The following is a 24,365-nucleotide window of genomic DNA, read 5'->3' as shown; positions in this document are numbered from 1 at the left end:
GATATGCAGGTGACATTTCCACCTGGATGACAGCACATAATCAGCAAGACAGAGATGCTCTTCATCCGAGGGAATGCCTGCCCATTCTCAGATGTTAGATAATCCCAGATGATCACATGTCATTTACATTCCAGATTTGTATTACTTCAACTAACACTCCGCTGGAATCCCTGCATTCTCAGATTCCCCTCTGTTATTAATCTCTATATTGTATTCAATAAAGTGTTTCAAAATGCTGTACTTGTATTAACATATATGTTCAGATCATTCCTGAGAGAGAAGGGGTGTAATATCTCCAGATGGGCGTGTGGTACCCTTCCTCACCCATGCCAACAAGATGTTACTTCTTGTGGGGTCTTTGCCTTGAAAGTAAGTATGAGAGTATAAATCATGTACAGTTAACCTACTGAAAGTATACTTACCAAAAGGCAAAACAGAACTGTCATTATATTATATTATAGCTGTGTCGTTGTATACTTGCAAATTAGAATCTTAAGTGTAACATCATTTTGTTGGGGAAATCTGAAATACCCATCAAATGTTTTCCACAGTTTTCTGAATGTGTTCTGAAGGAGTAGTCGATTGTAGTAGTAGCAGTCGCTCTCCTCCAAAACACTGGTATGTTACACGCTCACGCACTCAAACATAACTGATGAAAATAAAAGTCTAGAATTACAGAAAATACTAGGCTTATAGGCACAACACCGGTACTACGGGAAAATGGAAGTTTGAGTTTAACAGTCCGTCACTCAAAACCCGCCGATTCAGTCATTGAGTCTGAAATAAATAATTCGCTAAAAAGTATTTCCATGTGCTTACACGATTGATATTATTGACTGTCTTTTTACCTAAATTATATCATCAGCGTGTATATTTTGTTAAACAGTTACTGTAGCTAAAACGCCTACACGCTTCAGGAACCAACAAGTTAACGTTACATACAACAACGTTGTCCAGAGTGAATAAAGATCACTTCCAGTGTATAAGATGATAAAGCAATAAACATAACTGATTAAAATAAAAGTCTAGAATTACAGAAAAGACTAGATAATTGGTCATTTCTTATCCGATAATCTACCTCGCTTTCACTGTAAAATAGCTAGCTACGTCCAAATTCGCAGTTATGTTTATTTGAACTAATAGCACAAACTCCCGAGGGCATCGAGTTAAGGAATTCAGAAGGGGTGTGTCGTTGATGGAGTTAGATGCGCCATGTGTTTGTGCTATTAGTCCTGGGTTGCCGCTCAGTAGTGGGAATAGGGGAATAGTCCATTCTGTCTGGACAGGCGAGCATTGAGCAACATCATTCTTGACATGGTTATGTAATCCAGGAACACTTTGACAGAGCTCAGGCATATTAAATCACCCTGTAGCCCATGTACGGCCCACCACAACTTCATTTTTCTGAACGCAAACACTCTACTATAGTTTTGGGTTGCGCGCTCTCTTAGGCAGCGTTTACACAGACAGACCAATTTTGATTTAATTTCCACTAATTGGTCTTTTGAGCAATGACATTAGACATTTTTAAATCGGATTTTTTCCCAGAGCTCATCTGATTGGTCAAAAGACCAATTAGTGGAAAAAAAAGATCAGAATTGGGCTGCCTGTGTAAATGCAGCCAGTGGCTCCCCCTCCCCTGTTGTATTCAGACGGAACAAATTGTATCACACTTGTTGTTTACATTGCATAAACAGTCTCAAAATCTAATTGATCGGATTGAATTTGGTAGTAGTTCGGGGTTATGTCCGCAGCAGATTGTCGATGCGAGGTAGCTAGCACACCCTGTCTGTCGAGCACGCAGATGGATTGAATCCACCCATCTCTGGTCTTTCATCGATGACTCGCGAATGCTAGCTAATTCAATCTAATTTTAACTAATTTATCGCAAGAGCAACAAGTTAAAGTTTTATTCTTTCAGCGGCAGATGAAGGATTTCGACATTCATTCGCCAAAACAAAATACATATTAATAAAACTTTTTTTTTTTTTTTAGCAAAGAAGAAAGGCCCTTTCCAAAGAAACTACAACAACAACCTTCGAGCTCGGAGTTGCATGTGCATGGGCTACAGCCTGCAAGGCGGGCTTGGAAACCCCGAGGATTCTCGGCCTCCTGGTGTTCAGAGGGACAGAGAAGTCACCTGAAGTCAACAGATGGCCAATGCTGTTGTGAACGTTTTTTTGGGGGTTTAAGTGTAGGGTCTTTTTGAGAGACAAGGGGACATCAGCAACTAGTTAATTTAGCTTTCGCCTGAGCTCAAGGTTAACTTAGCTATCGCCTGACCCCCCCACGGACCTTGCAAGCGACAGCGCTACAGGTAAACAACGTTGTTTCGACTGACTACATACGTTAGCCAGCCTCCTCAATAACTAACTATAGTTAGCCTAGCTAGCTATTAAAGCAGTGCTTTAGAGTAACGTAATTATAACTACTAGTAGCCAAATGTAAGTGGTAATACTTTTTTTTCTTCCATTCCGACAATCAATATGTGGCTGTACTGGCTGGTGTTTGCTAACGTTAGGTATTATAGCTAACTACAGTAGTTAGCACTGACTTGGTTAGCTAACGTAACTAACTTACCCACAAGTTACGGACCTGGCTGAGGTTCGTTAGGTTAGCCGTGCATTGGAAACTGAAATCTCAGATCTAGTTAATTCGCCTAACTAAGAACATGGCAAATATTATACACAACAGACCACCACAGTGCTACCCTTTTTTTGTAGTCTATGTGAGTGCCACACCAGACAGAGCATCCTCAGAAGACAAAATGTAGTAGCGATAATGTCATGCATTGCTTTGTCAATCTTATGACTAGTTTACCATAATCTCTCGTGGACAGATGCATTTAGCTAACACAATCGAGCTTCTGACGCAATAACACGATATTTTAGTTCTGGGTTTGAGAGTACCATCTATGTAACTATATAGTTATCAAACTAACTACCTAACTTGTATGCATGTTTGATGCAAAGAGAAGGTGAGGGGATTTTCTAGCTACATACAGTACCAGTCAAAAGTTTGGACACCTACTCATTCGAATTATTATTATATATATATATTTTTTTTACTATTTTCTACATTGTAGAATAATAGTGAAGATATCAAAACTATGAAATAAGAAAAACCCTTGAATGAGTGTGTCAGCTTTTGACTGGTACTGTATGTTTTAGGATTATTTGTCTTGGTTACATTTTTATCCAGGTGGATCATAACAGATTAGACAGTGTTTAAGACAATAAAACATTAGTCATAAGAAATTTGTCCTCAAAATTATCTTGGGCACAGGGCCACAAGAAATGGTTTGTTGAAATCTCAACGGTGAACAGGGTTGCTGGTTGTAGCTAACAATTCTAATCCAATGACCATTCAAAACCTGCCCAAAAGGGCTGAAAACTAGCTAAATTGCCACATTTATACAATATTTTTTCCCCCATTACGTTACTGAGCCAATTAAGGAATATCAATGTAACTTGTACCTACTTTAGAAGCAAAATAGGTTTTCATCAAAGTTATAATTCTTGTGAACTGACATGACGTAATATTCTAATTTCAGTATATCGCAAGAGAAAAGATCATTCACCCCATTTAAACTCGCCAGGTAATTTTCCATCAATGGTTGTTGATTTAACTCGTTTCACTGCTATGATTAAGCAATAAGGCATGAGGGCGTATGGTATGTGGCCAATATACGGCGGCTTTGGGCCGCGGTATATTGGCCATATACCACAAACCCCCGGGGTGGCAGGTAGCCTAGTGGTTAGAGCGTTGGGCCAGTAACCAAAAGGTTGCTGGATCGAATCCCTGAGCTGACAAGGTACTAATCTGTCATTCTGCCCTGAGCATGGCAGTTAACCCACTGTTCCCCAGGTGCCGAAGACGTGGATGTCAATTATGGCAGTCCCCCGCACCACTCTGAGGGGTTGGGTTAAATGCGGAAGACACATTTCAGTTGAAGGCATTCAGTTGTACAACTGACTAGGTATTCCCCTTTCCCTGTTTTAAACTGGTTACCAAAACACTTATTTTTACTGCTCTAATTACGTTGGTAACCAGTTGATAATAGCAATAAGGCACCTCAGGGTTTTGTGATATATGGAAAATATACCACGGCTAAGGCCTGTATCCAGGCACTCCGTGTTGTGTCGTACGTAAGAACAGCCCTTAGCCGTGGTATATTGGCCATATACCACACCCCCCTAGGCTTGCTTAAATAAGTCCCTTTTGTGCATGACTTGATAAAGGGGAGTTACAACCCCATCCACCTATTCCAGCAGGCTATTGGGAAACAAGCATTTCTTACCTCGAAATCGCCAAACTATTAATGTTGAATAATTGAGTCTTAATTTGGACTAAGCAGGCAGATAGATCATTCAGTTGACATCTTGCCTGTAGGCTACCTGCATCTATCTAAACAATGGCAAAGTTGAATTACCTGTAGCCTATTTGGACTGTTAAGTCAATCTAATGCATTCTAACAATTGCAGATAGAGCTTTGATAACTTCCAATTTAATTAACTAAACATGGTTGTTAATAATTGCATAATAACACAAGGCTAAAACTATATTACTCAAGTTATAGGCTCTTTATTAAATCCATTTGCTAGCTCCAGGTAGGCTACACAAGTGGCACAAATTGATTTGCTAGGACTCGTCATGTCAAAATTTTTATTGTTTCAAATGGTAGCCCTCATCACCATTCACTCAGCAACAGCCTCTCTGCCTGATAGTCAGCAGCAGCATGTCACAGTGAAATATATATTTATTTTGTTGAGAAATGCCATGGTGGGTGCTGTGAAACTTATAAGTAGCCCAAAAACCCGTAACCCGCGACCAATACATTTTTCAAAGTAGCCCAATTTTGCGGGAAAACTGCTAACATAGCAACCCTGACGGTGGAGTTCATTTTACATGGCCTGGTGCCCCGGGAGGTTGGAGATTTCACTTAAGGACCAATGGAATGTTGTGAAATGAACAATCTCCGCTACCCGGGGCACCAGGCCATATCAAACGAGCGCAATTAAATTGATGGCCTGCACATGCGCAGTTCGGTGCGAGACGGCCATTAGACCCGAAGACCTGTTTCTGTGCGTGAGCTTAGCAAGCCAACGTCTCCATGACATCACCTACAAGTGTGATCAGGGATTTATATTGGAGAAGCAGTTTCTGCCTATCTTCATACTGTACAGTCTATGATACCATTGTGTTTTTGTCATAATACCCATAAAACCTAGCGGTCAAAAACGGAAATGGTTCCAATCGTTTTTTCACCATACATTTTTCCCATAGGGGAGTTTAGTACTTCCAACAAGGTCTGTTTCATGAACGCTTTCCCTAGCTTGATGTTTTGACAACCGTGTAGTTGCTAGACGGAAGTCACTCCTCAGTAAAAGGCGCATGACAGACCTCTTAGAGTTTGCCAAAAGGCACCTGAAGGACTCTGACCATGAGAAACAAGATTCTCTGGTCTGATGAAACCAAGGTTGAACTCTTTAACTAACACATTCTCTCTCCTCTTTGTAGACATGATGGAAGAACTGCACAGCCTGGACCCTCGGCGGCAGGAGCTGCTTGAGGCTCGCTTCACAGGAGTCGGAGTGGCCAAGGTCTGTCTCTCCATTCAATTGTATCTTCATCCATTCTGTGTGTGTGACAGTGCTGCCCTGGCATCCAGTTTGCAGTTTATCAATCATCATCTGTCTCAGCAGCACTCCGTGGCAAGGCACTCCACCGGGCACACACCACACACATGCACACCCACCCACCAATGGAATAGTCAGCAAGACAAGGAGCCCACACTGCTTGATGTTACCAAGGGCCAGTGTTGCTAATTAAAGTTCACTCCGACCCCAAATTAATAAGGAAGACAGACTTGCACCATATTAAGTCACACCTACTCATTCAGTGTTTTAATTTATTTTTTAACTATTTTCTACATTGTAGAATAATACTGAAGACATCCAAACTATGAAATAACACAAGGAATTATGTAGTAACCATTAAAGTGTTAAACAAATCCAAAATGTATTTGAGATTCTTCAAAGTAGCCACCCTTTGCCTTGACAGCTTTGCACACTCTTGGCATTCTCTCAACCAGCTTCACCAACAGTCTTGAAGGAGTAACCACATATGTTGAGCACTTGTTGGCTGCTTTTCCTTCATTCTGCGGTCCAACTAATCCCAAACCATCTGAATTGGGTTGAGGTCGGGTGATATCTGGAGACGAGGTTATCTGATGCAGCACCATCACTCTCCTCCTTGGTCAAATAGCCCTTACACAGCCTGGAGGTGTGTTGGGTCATTGTTCTGTTGAAAAACAAATGATAGTCCCACTAAGCACAAACCAGATGGGATGGCATAATGCTGTTGTAACCATGCTGGTTAAGTGTGCCTTGAATTCTAAATAAATCACTGACAGTGTCACCAGCAAAACACCAACACACCATCACCTCCAAGCTTCACAGTGGGAACCACACATGCAGAGATCATCCTTTCACCTACTCTGCGTCTCGCAAAGATACGGCGGTTGGAACCACAAATCTCAAATTTAGACTCATCAGACCAAAGGACAGATTTCCACCAGGCTAATGTCTATTGCTCGTGATTCTTGGCCCAAGCAAGCCTCTTATTGGTGTCCTTTAGTAGTGGTTTCTTTGCAGCAATTTGACTTTGGAGGCCTGATTCACGCAGTCTCCTCTGAACAGTTGATGTTGAGATGTGTCTGTTAGTGAGGCTGGGTACTCTAATGAACTTATCCTCTGCAGCAGAGGTAACTCTGGGGCTTCCTTTCCTGTGGCGGTCCTCATGCGAGCCAGTTTCATCATAGCGCTTGATAGTTTTTGCGACTGAACTTGAAGAAGCGTTCAAAGTTCTTGCAATGTACAGCATTGCTTGACCTTCATGTCTTAAAATAATGATGGATTGTCATTTCTCTTTGCTTATTTGAGCTGTTCTTGCCATAATATGGACTTGGTCTTTTACCAAATAGGGCGTCTGTATACCACCCCTACCTTGTCACAACACAACTGATTGGCTCAAACACATTAAGAAGGAAATAAATCACACAAATGAACATGCTTTGTATTCAGGACGAAACGGTTTTAAAATAAATAAAAAATGAATTTAAAATTCAGTCAAACACAACAAAATGTGGAAAAAGTAAAGGGGTCTGAATACTTTCTGAAGGTATTGCATGACAGAAGCATCTAACATCCATTTTCTTGTTGACCAATCTATTGTTGTTTCCTCCAGGGTTCGGGAATAAACGAGTCGTCCAACCAGAGCCTGTGCAGCGTGGGCTCTCTGAGCGACAAGGAGCTGGAGGTCAGTATGACTACATGCGTGTGCTAGGGGCAGCCTTATTTCTAGAACAGCATATTGGATGACTGTCATTCATATTCCATTCACCCAGCTCAATGTAACGTTGATAAGTTTAGGCTACTACATGATACTCAAATGTTCCCTATACCCATCATGAGGTCGCTACAACAGGTAGTGAGAAAAATTTGAGTAATCCAGAAAGCGACACATTCAATACCACCTTGCACACTCTTGCCTGCATCTAGCTGATCTAGGGTGTAATCATTAGTCCAACAGTTGCAAGGAAGTCAATGTACCCAGAGGGGACGAAGACTAGCTGTTCTCCGGCTACATCATGGTGCTACCCTACAGAGTGCTGTTGAGGCTACTGTAGACCTTCATTGCAGAACAGTGTGTTTTAAACAATTATTTGCTACGTGTATTTATTATAGTTATATTATTTATTATAGTTTTATCTAAGAAGGATAACTTTATTTTATTTGTAACTTAAAAAAAATATATATAAATTCACTGAGGATGGTCCTCTCCTTCCTCCTCTTAGGAGCTTCCACGTGTGTGTGTGTGTGTGTGTGTGTGTGTGTGTGTGTGTGTGTGTGTGTGTGTACACGCGCACTGTCAGTCTTGCATAACTAATTCTAACCTTAACCCTAAACCCCCTAGAAATAGCATATGACCTTGTGGGGACTAACAAAATGTCCCCAGTTGGTAATTTTTTATTGTTTACTATTCTTGTCCCCACAAGTATAGTTACACACATACACACACGATCAATGGAAATAGGTAACCCAGAAAAGATGGACACAAGTTATTCTGTAGTTGTCTTTCCTCCAATGGTGTGTACTGTGTGACCCTGTTGCTTAGACACCAGAGAAGAAGCCCAGTGACCAGAGAACCAGGAAGAGGAAAGGAGAGCAGTACGATAAGGGAGGCGCCAGAAGTCACAAAATTAGCGACTATTTTGAGGTGAGTGAAAAATTCATGAAGTGCGTAGCTTTCATGCTAGCACATGGCTGTCTTAATATCTCATTACCTTCATGTGAAGCACTTTAACACGCTTTGAAATACTGCATTTCTTCAGACTCTTTGTCTGCTTGTACTTTCATCCTTCAATGGCTCAATCATTTCTCTCTGTTTCTCTCGCGGGCACATGCTTTGACTCAGTTTGCTGGTGGTAGTTGCCCTGCCACCAGTCTGGCGCGGGGCATCCCTCCCCTGGTGCGCTCCTCCTGTCAACACTCACACTCTAACCCCCCAGTGGCGGTGAGCACCAGCCCTCTTTATGCTCCCTCACTTAACGACTAACATGACTCTCAGTGTAGATCGATGGGAACAGTCTGAAATATCTCTCCCCCTTCTTTCTCATTAGGTGCAGCAGGGCAGTCCGTCGTCCACAGGCTCAGCAGCTCCCGCCGAGCCCTTCTCCTCCTCGTCCTCCTCCAGTTCTCTGAAGCCTGTTCTGCTCCACTCCTCCTCATCCTGCCACAAATCTACTCAGGTAAAGAGCCCTGTCTGGCCTCCCACCTTAACCTGGCATGGCTAGACAGTGGTCTCCCCTTGGCACAGCTCACATCCACTTCTGCCATATTAGATCGCACTGTTGTGCCACTCCATACTAGGCAGTTGAAGTAATCCTATCCTTAACTTGGAAATAATTGGAAAGCTGGTTACTGACCACCAGCCTAACTACGCATTTGTTGATTAATCAACCCTATTGATGGATGCATTGTCCCTTCTGTCATTAGTGCCTTTTGTACTAATCTCTCTCCTCCCTCTTTTCCCATCTCTTTTTCTCTCTCCCTCTTTTTCTCCCTCCCCCTCTCTTTCTCTCCCTCCCCCTCTCTTTCTCTCCCTCCCCCTCTCTTTCTCTCCCTCCCCCTCTCTTTTTCTCCCTCCCCCTCTCTTTTTCTCCCTCCCCCTCTCTTTTTCTCCCTCCACCTCTCTTTTTCTCCCTCCCCCTCTCTTTTTCTCCCTCCCCCTCTCTTTTTCTCCCTCCCCCTCTCTTTTTCTCCCTCCCCCTCTCTTTTTCTCCCTCCCCCTCTCTTTCTCTCCCTCCCCCTCTCTTTTTCTCCCTCCGCCTCTCTTTCTCTCCCTCCGCCTCTCTTTCTCTCCCTCCCCCTCTCTTTTTCTCCCTCTTTTTCTCCCTCCCCCTCTCTTTTTCTCCCTCCCCCTCTCTTTTTCTCCCTCTTTTTCTCCCTCCCCCTCTCTTTTTCTCCCTCCCCCTCTCTTTTCTCTCCCTCTCTTTTCTCCCTCCCCCTCTCTTTCTCTCCCTCTTTCTCTCCCTCCCCCTCTCTTTCTCTCCCTCCCCCTCTCTTTCTCTCCCTCCCCCTCTCTTTCTCTCCCTCCCCCTCTCTTTCTCTCCCTCCCCCTCTCTTTTTCTCCCTCCCCCTCTCTTTTTCTCCCTCCACCTCTCTTTTTCTCCCTCCACCTCTCTTTTTCTCCCTCCCCCTCTCTTTTTCTCCCTCCCCCTCTCTTTTTCTCCCTCCCCCTCTCTTTTTCTCCCTCCCCCTCTCTTTTTCTCCCTCCCCCTCTCTTTCTCTCCCTCCCCCTCTCTTTTTCTCCCTCTTTCTCTCCCTCCCCCTCTCTTTTTCTCCCTCTTTTTCTCTCTCTCTCCTCCCACACACCCCAGTCTGACTTGACGCTTGAGAAGCTGACAGCATTAGAGAACAACAAGAACTCTGACCTAGAGAAGAAGGAGGGACGGATAGACGACTTATTGAGGGTAAGACATTGTTTCACATCTTTCTCTTTGTACGGCATTGGAGTTACCCGTTAGAAGAAAAACTGTGTAGGAGAATCCAAGATGTTTAATGTGACCAAAACGTTGCTTGTTTATTTGCAAATCATCTGAGTGTACCTTAAAAAAAATATATTCTAATTACATCTCAATGTAATTGTCAAATGATGTTGGGTAGTTACTGTGATAGTAGCTTTAGGTGTCTGATAACTAGAGGCAAAACTACTGTGTATAAACACACAGGGTTCTTTTTTTTTTTTTTAGGCTAACTGTGACCTGCGGCGCCAGATAGACGAGCAACAGAGGGCGCTGGAGCGGTACAAGGAGCGCCTCAACAAGTGTGTGACCATGAGCAAAAAGCTGCTTATCGAGAAGGTGAGTGTCTGTATTTCCATGGACACACTTGGTTCTAAATGTCCAAAACAACAAACTGATATGGTTAAACTTTAAAACGAGCAGTACTTAGTGCAAAATCAGTGCCGAGTGGCATAAGGGTCTGTTCACACCGCAGAAGAAGCACAACCTGGCTCAAGGTAAATTCTAACCCTTGAGGTCCGGAGTACTATCTACCTCGTAGTTAAATGGTAATTCCACCACTTTTCAATCTCATGTTTGTTATCTCCAGCACAATACCAGTGTCTACATATGTAAAAAGGTGCATTTCTATGTTTTGTAGGGGGGGGAATATAAAGTTAAGTTCTACCCGATGACGTAATCAAAAGTTAAAACAGTGATTTTCAAACATGAGTTTCTCAGTGATGTGGAGAGGAAGAAAATATCCTCCTTCTGGCTAGAAACATATTGCAGGTTTTGAAAATCACTGTTTTTTTTACTTCACAGAACCATTTTTTTTAGGACCTCATCTTTTTTTTTTTTTACCATAGATCATAGAAACACGCTGTTTTCACATGTGTTGACACTGGTATGGTGCTGGAGATAATGATTGAGGTTGAAAAGTGGCGTAATTGGCCAGAGATTCTACTCACCTGGTGTTATAGGTCAAAATCACACCCTGATTAGAAGAAAATAATTGTAATCAGCGGTGTGTGTGTCCAGTCGAAGCAGGAGAAGAGGACGTGCCGGGACAAAAGCATGCAGGACCGCCTGCGACTGGGCCACTTCACCACCGTGAGACACGGAGCCTCCTTCACCGAGCAGTGGACCGACGGATATGCCTTCCAGAACCTCATCAAGTCAGTGTACACACACACAACCTCTTCAAGTGAACACACACATACATACACTTTACTCCTAATACATAGAAATAAATAGGATGACTATTATTTCAGTGGCCCAGCACTGTGCCATTCTCATTGCCCCTCATTGTCTGCCTCTGTGTGTGTTCCCAGGCAGCAGGAGAGGATAAACTCTCAGAGGGAGGACATAGAGAGACAGAGGAAGCTGCTGGGTAAGAGGAAGCCCTCTACCGCCACCACCACCACGGCCCAGAGCCTCACCCTCCTCACCACCCCCAACACCATGGAGCCTCCAACCGCCCCCAACAGCTCCGGCACCAACAAACGCAAGAGCAAGACCAACGGACAAGACAACGAAGCGTAAGGATGAAGTGTACCTCTGGCTTATCTTTGAGTGGGTCATGTTCATTAGGAACAAAATGAAAGAAAACAAAGGGAAACAGGGAGGGACTACATGAACTTGTCCAATAAGAAAGGCTCCTTTTCATTTTCTGTTGCAAAATATTTTCCCTTGAGTGTCCTTATGAACACAACACAGATATAGGGAAAAGGGTGTTCCAATGCCCTTTTAGGAATTTTAGACGATTTGATTTATATAGGCAATATGGTGAAACTTCCACCTATCTTATTAGAGGACAAGTTGAAGCTATTACCATATTGCTTACACCTGTTAAATCCTCTCAGATCTCCACAAGTGCAGAGGGTCTAGGGGTCGATTTGGCCAGTGTCGTTGACTTATGCCAAGCCCCCATAGTACGAGTTTGGAACAATAGTGGCACGATTCATGTGTCGCAGAAATTTTTCATGATCTTTAGGTCGTTCGTGAAAAACGGGAGCTCATGAGTCACAGTATGGCATGGTCAACGACATCCAATTTATTGCACTTGTGAACTACGGACAACACCAAATGTCAGAATTTTCTGTCACAGCTTTGCACTTTTCGTGCTGTGTGAACACCACTACAAGGGAGATTCCACACGATTGTTGTCTTTGGACAATAGAAACACTGCATGCTGGCATGTGCTGTAGGTGAATGCACCAATTTGTAAGTCGCTCTGGATAAGAGCGTCTGCTAAATGACGTAAATGTAATGTAAATGAAAAGATGGAGCAGTTGGTTCATCATTTTCAACATTTCCCTACATTTGTTTTTTTTGTGTGTATTTCACACTATTTTGTGAAAACAACCAAATATATCTAATGCCAATGTATTAACTACATTGGCTCTGTTTAAACAGGCAGCCCAATTCTGAGCCCTATACTACGAATCTGTTTTGAGGAGTTGGCAAGGTATTTTTGTCCAACTCTGAGTCTACTTCGGATAACCGGTAACATGAAAATGGCTCACCTTTTTAGCCAGGTACATTTCTATGGCAAAGAAACCATCAAAACTAACCTGCTCTGGGGCAGGCTAACTCCATTTATACTGAATGAAGTGTCTGAGCTGCGAGTTGAGGACCAATGAAATCAGATTTCCTCCCCTTTGCCGCTCAAGTTGGAGCGAACCGAGAGGGAGGGATAACTGGGCCCAAAATCTATCTTCTCCAGAAGGTGGTGCATCTTACTTAGTTTTTTTCCCACTAACCAAGCGAGACGTTTTTGTTTATGGAGGTCATTGAGAGCGTGTCAAATTTGGTCCCAGAAAATTGCAATGGCTTATCTGAATGAATAAATGTTTTGGAATGTTTAGATTGTTACTAGTTTACTGATAAGTAAGACCCATGACATCCCTGCAACTTTGAGGGGGAAAAAAACACTTTATATCAGAGTTGTCTATTCACATGCGTATCTGCCCTCTCATTGGCTAGAATGGTCCAATTCCCACCTGATCTTGCCTCCCGACTGCCTTCCGTTTTTGAAGACGTTTATTTTCATTGATAGAGCGGCCGCTTGAGTGTCTGGTCAACAGAATGGATGACCTGCGACAATATCCACCGTCGTAATACGGATGAAGCCTGAGCTGGAATGTGACGCTAACTGAAGCTGGCTAGCTTTTGAAAACCCTGAGTAGATTTAGCTTCTAATGTAGTATACCACTCTGATCTTTTGTCCAATTATTGGCAAATGCGCTGATCGGATTTGGTCAAAATACTAGTTAGTGGCAAAAGATCCGAATTGGACTGCCTTTAATAAACATAGCCGTTGTTGGCCGACTAGAACATATACATTATGACTGATTTGAAAAATAAGCCTTATGTTTGTATCTGCTATTTTGAATGATGAAATAAAATCGAACTTTATTCATGATAGTGGAAATGACACGGACAGTGTCACGACGGCAGAGTTGCAAAGTGTGAGCACTCTTCTGATAGCAAATCTTCAATGTACCAGCTGTTCTTTCTCTCAAGTGGAGGATATCAAAAGATGTTAGCATTTACAAAAAATCGCACCATGTGGGAGAGGCATTAATGAAGAGGGTGTTAGGTTCATACAGCTGTAAAGACCCAGACAATTTTACACAAGCACATATATTTATACCCTCCTACTAGACGGAGTCAACACCTTGCACATCTAGACAGCCAAAACTTCTCGATTGCCAGTCAGGAACTTAATTGGTTCCTCTCACTGGTGTAGTCATGGCCACGCCTCCCTGTTAGAACCTTGGTGGGCATGTAAGTATATGTGTGTATTAGGACTGTTCCTTCTCACTTCATCTGTCCTGACCTCGGCCCAAATTCCTCCCTCCTCCACAGCTGTCCTACCTTATCAGTCCTACCTTATCAGTGGCTGAAACCAGACTGTTGCCCTTTGCCTTCCTCCATAGGATCCATGAGATTTAACAATAACATGTTTGACCGAATGTAAACTTCCTGCCTCCCCCCATTTGTCTCATGCAGAAACTTTCCATATACCTAGTTCTTATCCACCCTCCATTGACAAACATATACATTCATTATACATGGAAAGTAATCAATAAGTTCTAGTAAGGTAGCATGAATAAAGATATTTCAAGCTAGAATCCAACAAGGGTAAAATATGCACGTCCCAGTTGTTCAGGTGCTGAACAGCAAGCTTCCACCCAGGTGTAGCCGGTCCGTTTGATTAAGCGCCTAACTGGGGGCAGTCTTCAATAGAGACAAAAACTGAAAGAAGATGACTTTGTTTTATAGTTGCTCCTTTTTGTCTTTGAACCACACAGGTTGTCGCTTGCAGAGTATCACGAGCAGGAGGAGATTTTCAAACTCCGGCTTGGGCATCTAAAGAAGGTACTGTCCTTCTCCGCCGTCATCATGATTGTTATATGAAGAGTGTGTGATACTGAGTGACTAACGTGTGTGTGTGTGCCCTGTAGGAGGAGGCAGAGATCCAGGCAGAGTTGGAGAGGTTGGAGCGCGTCAGGAACCTCCACATCCGGGAGTTGAAGAGGATCCACAACGAGGACAACTCCACGTACGCTCCCCTTGGCCTTCCTCTCTTTTTCTGCGTTCCATTCCAATTACCAAACTTGTTCTCACTGCAAAGTAGATTTATCTTATTGTGGTCCTGAAGATTGAAGGCAGGTTGATGGTTGTCATGAATCTTGTCCTGGAGGCAGAACTGAGAGATTTCCGCTAGCTGGGCCAGCTGTAATAATAAGTCATAATTGGCTATATTGTAAAAATTAATGAAAACAAAAATGTAACCATCATTTAAGGTTAGGGTTAAGCATCAGAGTTGGCAGTGTGGTTGGGGTTAAAATAAGATTTGTTGACTTTGTGGCCACGCCAGGTAGTGACCACTCTGCAGAGCTGACTTCAGGGCAAGATTCATGACAATAAATGCCAACCTGCAGATTGAAGACCTTGATTATTTGAATCTAGTGGGTTAGTGCTGGGCTGGAGCAAAAGCCAGCACATCATGTAGCGCTCCAGGACCAGCAAGAGTACAGAACATTTTGGAGTGGACTGTCCTGTTGTATGTTTATCCTCCTGGAATGTAGCTTGTACCTGTTCCTTTGATCAATCCTCATTCAGAAACTGACCAGTGGTCTCCCCCTCTCATCAGATTTAAAGACCACCCCACGTTGAACGACCGATACCTGCTATTATATCTACTGGGACGAGGTGGCTTCAGTGAAGTTTACAAGGTGACCACTTTTTAGTCTTGGTGTCAGTAAACAGCTTTGTCACTACTGTGATTATTATTATTTGACCATGCTGGTCATTTATGAACATTTGAACATCTTTGCCATGTTCTGTTATAATCTCCACCCAGCACAGCCAGAAGAGGACTGGCCACCCCTCATAGCCTGGTTCCTCTCTAGGTTTCTTCCTAGGTTTTGGCCTTTCTAGGGAGTTTTTCCTAGCCACCGTGCTTCTACACCTGCATTACTTGCTGTTTGGGGTTTTAGGCTGAGTTTCTGTACAGCACTTTGTGACATCAGCTGATGTAAGAAGGGCTATATAAATAAATTTGATTTGAACCAAAATAACATGAAAACAGTCTAACCAGCTCTGCTAGGGAAAGTAAAATGGTCAGTGAGGTGTTCTCTCATTTGTTTCTGGAAGTAGCTAGCAAACTAGCCAACTTTAGCCAGTTAGCTTGGGTGCTCAACTGCTGTTGTGAGATTAGAATGCTCAGATTAACCCTACTCCTTGACCAGAGCGTCCAGTGTGCGCTCTGAGTGAACGGACAATCTGACAACGCTCTGAATTTACCAACGACCCAGAGCGCACTCTGTAACACTGGAGGCAATTTACGAAAGGCACCCTAAGTCCATCCATGTAATGAACTGAATATTGCTCTATAACATTGTTTTGGTCTCACTCTGTATTCACTCTGTGTTCATCCCTAGGCCTTTGACCTAACGGAGCAAAGATACGTGGCGGTTAAGATCCACCAGCTCAACAAGAACTGGAGGGACGAGAAGAAGGAGAACTACCACAAGTAAGGAAACCTGCGGCTGGACGGCCATTTTGTGTCCGCCAAACAGCCGTCTCGGCGCACAGAATAATAATTTTAAGTAGACTGGAAAGCACTTTATGGAAAACGAGTTTGATGTACTGCTGTTGCCGGTTGTATCATATACAACACAGTTTCTCGCTTTTTACTTTAGATTTGAGTAAATAATTGCTGCCATCTCATAGATATCATCCAAGAAAAATTCTAAGATTAAATCAGTTGTGTTTTGCGTACAGAAAATGTTGCCTCCAACTCTGCTACCTCTGTCGTTGGCAGTGTTTAAATATTTGAATCAGCCCATAAAATAATGGTTTAACTTAAATCACACACAAACTCCTTGGATGGTTGATGTATATTTGGTCGAAGTAATACCCCCTTAATCTGTAAATCCATTATCTGGTTGTAGGGATTTTCCAAGATGTTCTCGGCTGTGTGTCTTCATGTGAATGCTTAGGTCCGACACTGTAGACATCTTCTGTCTCTGTGTGTGTGTGTGTGCTGTGTTGAGTCACTACAGTGTTTGACCGTAGTGTATCCATGTTTGTTTCAGGCATGCCTGCAGAGAGTACAGGATCCACAAGGAACTGGACCATCCCCGAATAGTCAAACTGTATGACTACTTCTCACTGGACACAGACTCGTAAGTCACTCCATCACTAACCCATGGATGGATGGATGGATGAATAGGAACTTTCATCCATGCTTTTATTCGTAGTCAATTTAGCCCTTAGTTCTGTGTCTGTATGGTGACTTCCATTATTCTAGGGTTTTCTCCTACATTTTAAAAGGCTTCACTCTGTGTGTTCTCCTCCCCAGGTTCTGCACAGTGCTGGAGTTCTGCGAGGGCAACGACCTGGACTTCTACCTGAAGCAGCACAAGCTGATGTCTGAGAAGGAGGGCCGCTCCATCATCATGCAGATCGTCAACGCCCTCAAGTACCTCAACGAGATCCGTCCGCCCATCATCCACTATGACCTCAAGCCAGGTCAGTCAGGCCACAGTCAGCTCCTGACAACCCTTACCCTAACCTACCCCCAATAACCCTAACCTGCCCCCAATAACCCTAACCTGCCCCCAATAACCCTAACCTGCCCCCAATAACCCTAACCTGCCCCCAATAACCCTAACCTACCCCCGATAATCCTAACCTAAATCGTTGCAGGAGTATGCTTGAGCTGTGCAGGAGCGACCGGGTCGTTCGTGTGTGTGTGTGTGTGTGTGTGTTTCAAACACTTGACGGTATTTGAGGTGCGTTAGATTTAGCTTGGATTTTTCACCTTTGATACTATTCCATTACTTCGACTTGCAAACTAAATTTGAACGCAGCTGATTTGAAAGTATTTGATTGTTTGACCCTGCTGTGACGTCCAAGCATATCTGGGTTTTAAGTTAGCCGGTCCACTATAGTCTTCCCTTTTTAATAGCATTTTGTAGCATACACACCAAATAAAGTTCAAGGTAAAATGTATTTATCATATGCATTATTCACAAAATTCAGCGTTCAGCTAATTTCAGGTCCGCTGAGCGCAAACTTGAACTTTGTGAATATTCTTTGCCACTTCCAGCGTGCGGTTACTGTGAACACTGAGGCTGTACCCGTTTTAAGTGGCCAAGTAGACTACTGTGGCTATTTGATCATAATGTAGGCCTACCAGAGTGGCCTAACATGAAAAACAATGGAGAAAAGCCATCCCATAACATTTTAACATGGAAATAGGGTTTATATCATTCAGCCTACAGTAACAGCCAATGTGTGGTGTTTGATGCAGGCTTACATTCCGTGAAACACTCAGGGCTTGACATTAACCTGTTTATCCACTTGTCCTTCAGACAAGGTGACTGAAAATGTTGTGTGATGCAAGAAACCACTTTACCAAATAAAATGAGTTATTATTCCCATACCATTCTTACAGAGAATCAGACAAATTATGCTACCCTCTGCCTATTGGCTATTTAGCTTATTCAAGCCTGTCTCAAAATACAACACTGCCCCTTTAATGCATAAAAAAGCTCTTTACCTGACTCGATTTTCAAAGATGGCTAGAAATGTACACTCCCCTATTGCTGACTACAAAACATCTATAACTGTGCTAATAGCTCCCTAACTAGAAAAGAATATTAACAACATGAGGCGACGTGCACATTCAGTTCCCGCTTTGATCTCAAAACAAGCGCATCTACTCACAACCGCTCATGGTGCAAACAGTCCAGTTCAAAGTAAGTTGCACAGATCCATATATGGCAATGGTTTATTTGCATGTAGGCCCACTGCAGCTCTGATTGGTTATGCCGCACTGGCCTGGTTTATTTGGAGTACGGGCTGAGTTGTGCATGTCAATGCAATACAATCCTACTCCAATGCGTTCTGCCTACAACAGAATCTCTTGCATAGTTAGTTTTTGTTTCGGGAAACCTCTGAACTTAACTTTCTAATCTCGTGCTTCTCTCCGTGGCCTAATACTGTATTGTATTTCTTCTGCGCGGCAGTCCCGGGGCTACTACGAGCTGGCGTGCAGCTTAGAGGGAACGTTGATCATATGTATGTAATACAATTAACTGCTTGCCACAAATGACCTCAATCAAAAGATGCATCACAATGTGTGTTATGCGTTTCACTACATTTCCCATCTCTCTCTCTCTCTCTCTAGGCAACATCCTCTTGGTGAACGGCACGGCCTGCGGCGAGATCAAGATCACTGACTTCGGCCTGTCCAAGATCATGGATGACGACAGCTACAACTCTGTGGACGGGATGGAGCTGACTTCCCAGGGAGCAGGGACTTACTGGTACGCACTTTACACACACTTGCAAACGTACATATCCATGCAAGCACACATAGGCCTGCGCAAGCAAAAACACACAACAGTCAGCAATGGAAACTTTAACATTCACACACTCAATCTACAATGGAGAAGAAAAAAAAACAATTTCAAAGATTTTACTGAGTTACAGTTCATATTGGGAAATCAGTCAATTAAAATTCATTAGGCCGTAATCTATGGATTTCACATGACCGGGAATACAGATATGCATCTGTAGGTCACAGATACTGTACCTTTTATTTATATATTTTTTATTTTATTTTTTAAAGAAGGTAGGTGCGTGGATCAGTAAACTGGTCAGTGTCTGGTCTGAAAACCATTTGCTTCATGCAGCGCAACACAGCGCCTTCGCATAGAGTTGTTCAGGCTGTTGATTGGGTCTGTGGAAAGTTGTCCCACTCTTCAATGGCTGTACGAAGTTGCTGGATATTGTCGGGAACTGGAATGCGCTGTCGTACACGTCGATCCAGAGCATCCCAAACATGCTCAATAGGTGAAGAACTGGGACATTTTCAGCTTCCAGGAATTGTGTACAGATCGTTGCGACGCAGGGCCGACATGGCGGTGGATGTATGGCACGACAATGGGCCTCAGTATCTCATCACGGTGTCTCTGTGCATTCAAATCGCCATCGATAAAATGTAATTGTGTTCGTTGTCCTTAGCTTATTCCTGCCCATAGCTAAAAACCCACTGCTACCATTGACAGCGTTGACGTCAGCAAACCTCTCACCCACACGACGCTATACTGACATCTGTCTGGTACAGTTGAAACCGGGATTCATCCTCGAAGAGGACGCTTCTCCAGGGAGCCAGTGGCGAGGATTTGCCCATTTGAAGTCGGTTACGACGCCAAACTGCAACTGCAGACCCCGATGAGGAGCAAGACGAGCATGCTGATGTCCTTCCCTGAGACTGTTTCTGACAGTTTGGTCATGGAACATTTCTGGGTTATTTTTAAATCAGCTCGTGAAATGAGACCAACACTTTACATGTTGCGTTTTATATATTTGTTCAGTATACATTACTAACTGATTTATAATGCCCCCTCTGCAGGTACCTGCCCCCAGAGTGTTTTGTGGTCGGCAAGGAACCCCCCAAGATCTCCAACAAGGTGGACGTGTGGTCGGTGGGGGTCATCTTCTACCAGAGCCTCTACGGACGCAAGGTAAACACACACACACCACGCTCAAGTAGAACGCTTGAATGGATTCCCCTTCGCAATGCTGTGCGTCCTTTGCGATGTCTTGCTAACATCGTGCCTGACAAACGTCACCATCTGAAACGTTACTCTAGAACCAACTGTTCTAGCGAGGCTACTGAAACTTTACACTTTTAACTATATATTTGCTAGTCCCTTCGACCGCTCTACTTTTGTCCTTTTCAAGCAACAATGATCTTGAAAGTCTTGGAGTTTGTAGGCTTTCAAAGAAGTCCTGCCTCTTTTCCCCCTCTATCGCTTTTGTCTCCCTCTGTAAATCTCTTATTTTATTCCTCTCTCCAGCCATTTGGACACAACCAGTCCCAGCAGGACATCTTGCAGGAGAACACCATACTGAAAGCCAAAGAGGTGCAGTTTCCCCCCAAACCTGTGGTCACCACAGAAGCCAAGGTACGCAACACACATTTGTAAACACACACATGCGTTTGCATGCACACACTCTCACTCTGTCAGCCAAACCATGGAATCAACCTCCCATCCCTTTCCAATTCAATCTGGGTAAATGATTGTATCTTGAGTGAACCATCCACCATTCCTTTAACTTGTCACATATTCAAAAGGTTTGCTGCTTGGGAAAATGGTCACAATGGGGGGGGGGACCAGCGTGTGTGTGTTTCAGGGTAGGAGGGTGTATCTGACCTCCTCCAGCTAGGACTTGACATTGGATAATCAAATATATATGTGTGTGTGTGTGTGTGTGTGTGTGTGTGTGTGTGTGTGTGTGTGTGTGTGTGTGTGTGTGTGTGTGTGTGTGTGTGTGTACACACACCTACTCATTTTAAGGGTTTCTTTATTTTTGTTATGTTCTACTTTGTAGAATAATAGTGAAGACATCAAAACTATGAAATAACATATGGATTCATGTAGCAACCAAAAAAGTGTTAAACAAATCGGCTACTTCTTCAAAGTAGCCACCCTTTGCATTGATGACAGCTTTGCACACTCTTGGCATTATCTCAACCAGCTACACCTGGAATGCTTTTCCAACCGTCTTGAAGGAGTTCCCACATGCTGAGCACTTGTTGGTTGCTTTTCCTTCACTCTGCGGTACAACTCATCCCAAACCATCTCAATTGGGTTGAGGTTGGGTGATTGTGGAGGCCAGGTCATCTGATGCAGCACTCCATCACTCTCCTTCTTGGTCAAATAGCCCTACACAGCCTGGAGGTGTCCCACTAAGCACAAACCCAGATGGGATGGCGTATTGCGGCAGAATGCTGTGGTAGCCATGCTGGTTAAGTATGCCTTACATTCACCAGCAAAGCACCCCCAAACCGTCACACCTCATCCATGCATCACGGTGGGAACCACACATGCAGAGATCATCCGTTCACCTACTCCTTGTCTCACAAAGACACGGTGGTTGGAACCAAATCTCAAATTTGGACTCATCAGACCAAAGGACAGATTTCCATCGGCCTAATGTCCATTGCTTGTGTTTTTTGCCCAAGCAAGTCTCTTCTTCTTATTGGTGTCCTTTTAGTAGTGGTTTCTTTGCAGCAATTCGACCATGAAGGCCTGATTCACACAGTTGATGTTCAGATGTCTGTTACTGAACTCTGTGAAGCATTTATTTTGGCTGCAATCTGAGTTGCAGTTAACTCTTCCTTTCCTGTAGGGATCATCATGAGAGACAGTTTCATCATAGCACTTGATGGTTTTTGCGACTGCACTTGAAGAAATTAAAAAGGTTCTTGAAATGTTCCATATTGACTGACCTTCATGTCTTACAGTAATGATGGACTGTCATTTCTCTTTGCTTATTTGTGCTGTTCTTGCCATAATATGGACTTAGCCCTATTTGGTAAAAGACCATCTTCTGTATACCACCCCTACCTTCTCACAACAACTGATTGGCTCAAAAGTATTAAGAAGGAAATTCCACAAATTTAACTTAACAAGGCGCACCTGTTAATTGAAATGCATTCCAGGCGACTATCTCATGAAGCTGGTTGAGAGAATGCAACGCCGTCATCAAGGCAAAGTGTGGCTACTTTGAAGAATCTAAAATATATTTTGATATAACACTTTTTGGGTTACTACATGGTTCCATATGTTACTTCATAGTTTGTCTTCACTGTTATTCTACAATGTAGAAAATAGTAAAAATAAAAACCCTTGAATGAGTAGTGTGTCCAAATTTGACTGGTTCTGTGTGTGTATCTATCTATTGGGGGATTGGAAATGATGCAGACAATTACATTGATGGAAGCCACAATCTATATGCAATATTAAAGCTGATCTACCCCCTAAAAAAACAAAAACGTCTCACTTCCGTGCCTTTATCTCTCTCTCTCTCCGTCAGGCCTTCATCCGCCGCTGCCTGGCCTACCGCAAGGAGGAGCGCATCGACGTGCTGCAGCTGGCCCAAGACCCCTTCCTCATGCCCCCCTTCCGCAAGGCCCTGGCCACCGGAGCCGGGCCGTTGGGGTCGGGCTCCACGCCCTCCACTTCCAGCGCCTACAACAGCAGTGCCTCGAACTGAGGTGCCCAACGCCACCTCAGAGGGCCCCTATAGGGGCCCCATTACTCAAACACCCTCCCTTCTACATAGGGGGATGGAAGATGGAGGGGGTAAAAACAGACTAAAGGATGGAGGAGTAATATCTGAAGTGCCCTCCCTATCCTCACCCCTCCTAAGACATGAAGGGGCAGTGCCAGTCTATAGCTTGTCTTTAGGACCCAATGGCTGCCAAAGTACATGTACACACACACACACACCCCTGCCACAAAGAGAAAGACCTTGCTGGGCCTGTCCAATGGGCTGCATCACAGGGTCATAGGAAAACGGACTGAAGTCACTGTGTGCATACCTGTTTTCAGGAAAACCAAACAGCTCAAATCAAAATGTATTTGTCACATGTTATTGCAGGTGTAGCGAAATGCTTGTAAGTTAGAAGCATGGCAGCCCTATCTGTCGGCACCATTTTCATACATATCCATTCCATTTGAGAGCTTTTTAAACATTTTTGCTTGAGTTGTATGGTAAATTGAACTCGATATTTCCCAATAATATAATCAATTACCCCCCTCCCATGGTGAGCCATGAACTTTTTGGAAGGGGGAGATTCTATTTCTGATGACCTAAGTTGAAAGTATGCCTGGCTGATACAACACTGTTAGGTTTACACTGACAAGTTAAAGAAAGTGGTCATTTTCACTAGGATTGTCACTTGACTGACTTGATCAGATTTAAACATGTTCTTGGATATTGGACTGGGAATTTACTTTGTCTATTTTTTTCAAGGATTTCCCTCAAAATGGAGATGGAGAGACTTAATAGAAATGCATATAAACCATTTAACTGACTTTTGGTGTGACTGTGGTTCGTTAGCAAGGAGTTACGTCAAGGAATTCTCATTCATTGCAAATTGTGCAGTGTAACAATCTAAATTCCAACATGACTTAAATAGCAAAGTTATTTTAGTATATTGTGAAACATGATTTCACGCTTGAGCATAGGTGTGTTTACCAGAGAAAAGCAGAATAGCCTAACTGGTAATACGCAAATATACACAGCTATACAGAGCTAGCTACAAGGCTAGCAACCCAATGACTGCCTGAAGAGCCAATCTCAAAGTGAAATTATTTCTGGAGATTTTTACTAATTAAGTCTAAGTACTCAATCCCTTTATTATGGCAAGCATGAAGTTCAGGAGTAAAAATGTGCTAAAGTAACAAATTGCATGGACTCTGTGCAATACGTGTTTAACCCGCCTGTTGTGTTAGTTTCATATTAAATTCTGTGTTCCCTGTCCAAAATGACCACCCCATTATAGCTGATTATAAATCCATATCAACTTCTATCTGCTATTCATGGCCTGTAGGCCATCTTTGAGTAAAGCATAATGTATGGATTATTTTGACTAACAAATACTCAAACAAATTGTGCTATTTATCACAGACTACTTCAGTGTCAGTTTCCTGGCCTCTCTCCTCCTGTTTGAGAATACCAACAGGTGTAGTTTCCCTGGGGAAAGGTCCCTGTCGGAGTTGCCATGGAAGCCAAGAAGGGGGGTGATGTGTGTGCTCAAACACACATCCATGTGGAGGTCTGGGAGAGAAAGTGTGTGCATGTGCCTGAACTCAATTTTGTACACTAGTTGTCTCACCCATACATTTCTAATGACTGGTCATTTTTGACCGGGAACACCACAGGTGTACTAAAGTTAAAACGTAATAACCTACATTTA

General features: G+C 43.3%; 1 protein-coding gene across 2 annotated transcripts; it reads left to right on the top strand.

Annotated features, from left to right (window-relative positions):
* The first annotated feature begins 1,617 nt into the window (after positions 1-1,617).
* On the top strand, positions 1,618-23,481 carry LOC106579150 (serine/threonine-protein kinase tousled-like 2). Of its 2 annotated transcripts, XM_014158752.3 has the most exons (21): positions 1,618-1,771; positions 1,996-2,317; positions 5,521-5,603; positions 7,249-7,320; positions 8,179-8,280; positions 8,479-8,577; positions 8,684-8,812; positions 9,944-10,036; positions 10,316-10,426; positions 11,108-11,244; positions 11,401-11,607; positions 14,386-14,452; positions 14,539-14,636; positions 15,231-15,312; positions 16,021-16,112; positions 16,678-16,767; positions 16,944-17,113; positions 18,777-18,915; positions 20,007-20,118; positions 20,455-20,562; positions 22,478-23,481. In XM_014158752.3, exons 3-21 carry the CDS (start codon positions 5,523-5,525, stop codon positions 22,655-22,657), a joined length of 2,169 nt encoding a protein of 722 aa, XP_014014227.1. In that variant the 5' UTR covers positions 1,618-1,771; positions 1,996-2,317; positions 5,521-5,522; the 3' UTR covers positions 22,658-23,481. The 2 variants fall into 2 exon arrangements, with proteins under 2 accessions (XP_014014227.1, XP_014014228.1); XM_014158753.3 differs by lacking the exon at positions 8,479-8,577 and having other exon boundaries at positions 1,619-2,317.
* Positions 23,482-24,365: the final 884 nt, after the last annotated feature.

Source organism: Salmo salar, chromosome 19 (genome assembly GCF_965601325.2).
Source record: "Salmo salar chromosome 19, fSalSal1, whole genome shotgun sequence".
NCBI lineage: Eukaryota > Metazoa > Chordata > Actinopteri > Salmoniformes > Salmonidae > Salmo > Salmo salar.
Note: the sequence above shows the minus strand (reverse complement) of the source record. Positions and strands in the feature narration are given on the sequence as shown.

Bases quoted from the DNA above. Each gene is read 5' to 3' on its own strand.
- LOC106579150 (XM_014158752.3), top strand. From the start codon at position 5,523: ATGATGGAAGAACTGCACAGCCTGGACCCTCGGCGGCAGGAGCTGCTT. The intron at 8,813-9,943 runs GTAAAGAGCCCT...CACACACCCCAG, and splicing joins CCTGCCACAAATCTACTCAG to TCTGACTTGACGCTTGAGAA. The intron at 20,563-22,477 runs GTACGCAACACA...TCTCTCCGTCAG, and splicing joins TGGTCACCACAGAAGCCAAG to GCCTTCATCCGCCGCTGCCT.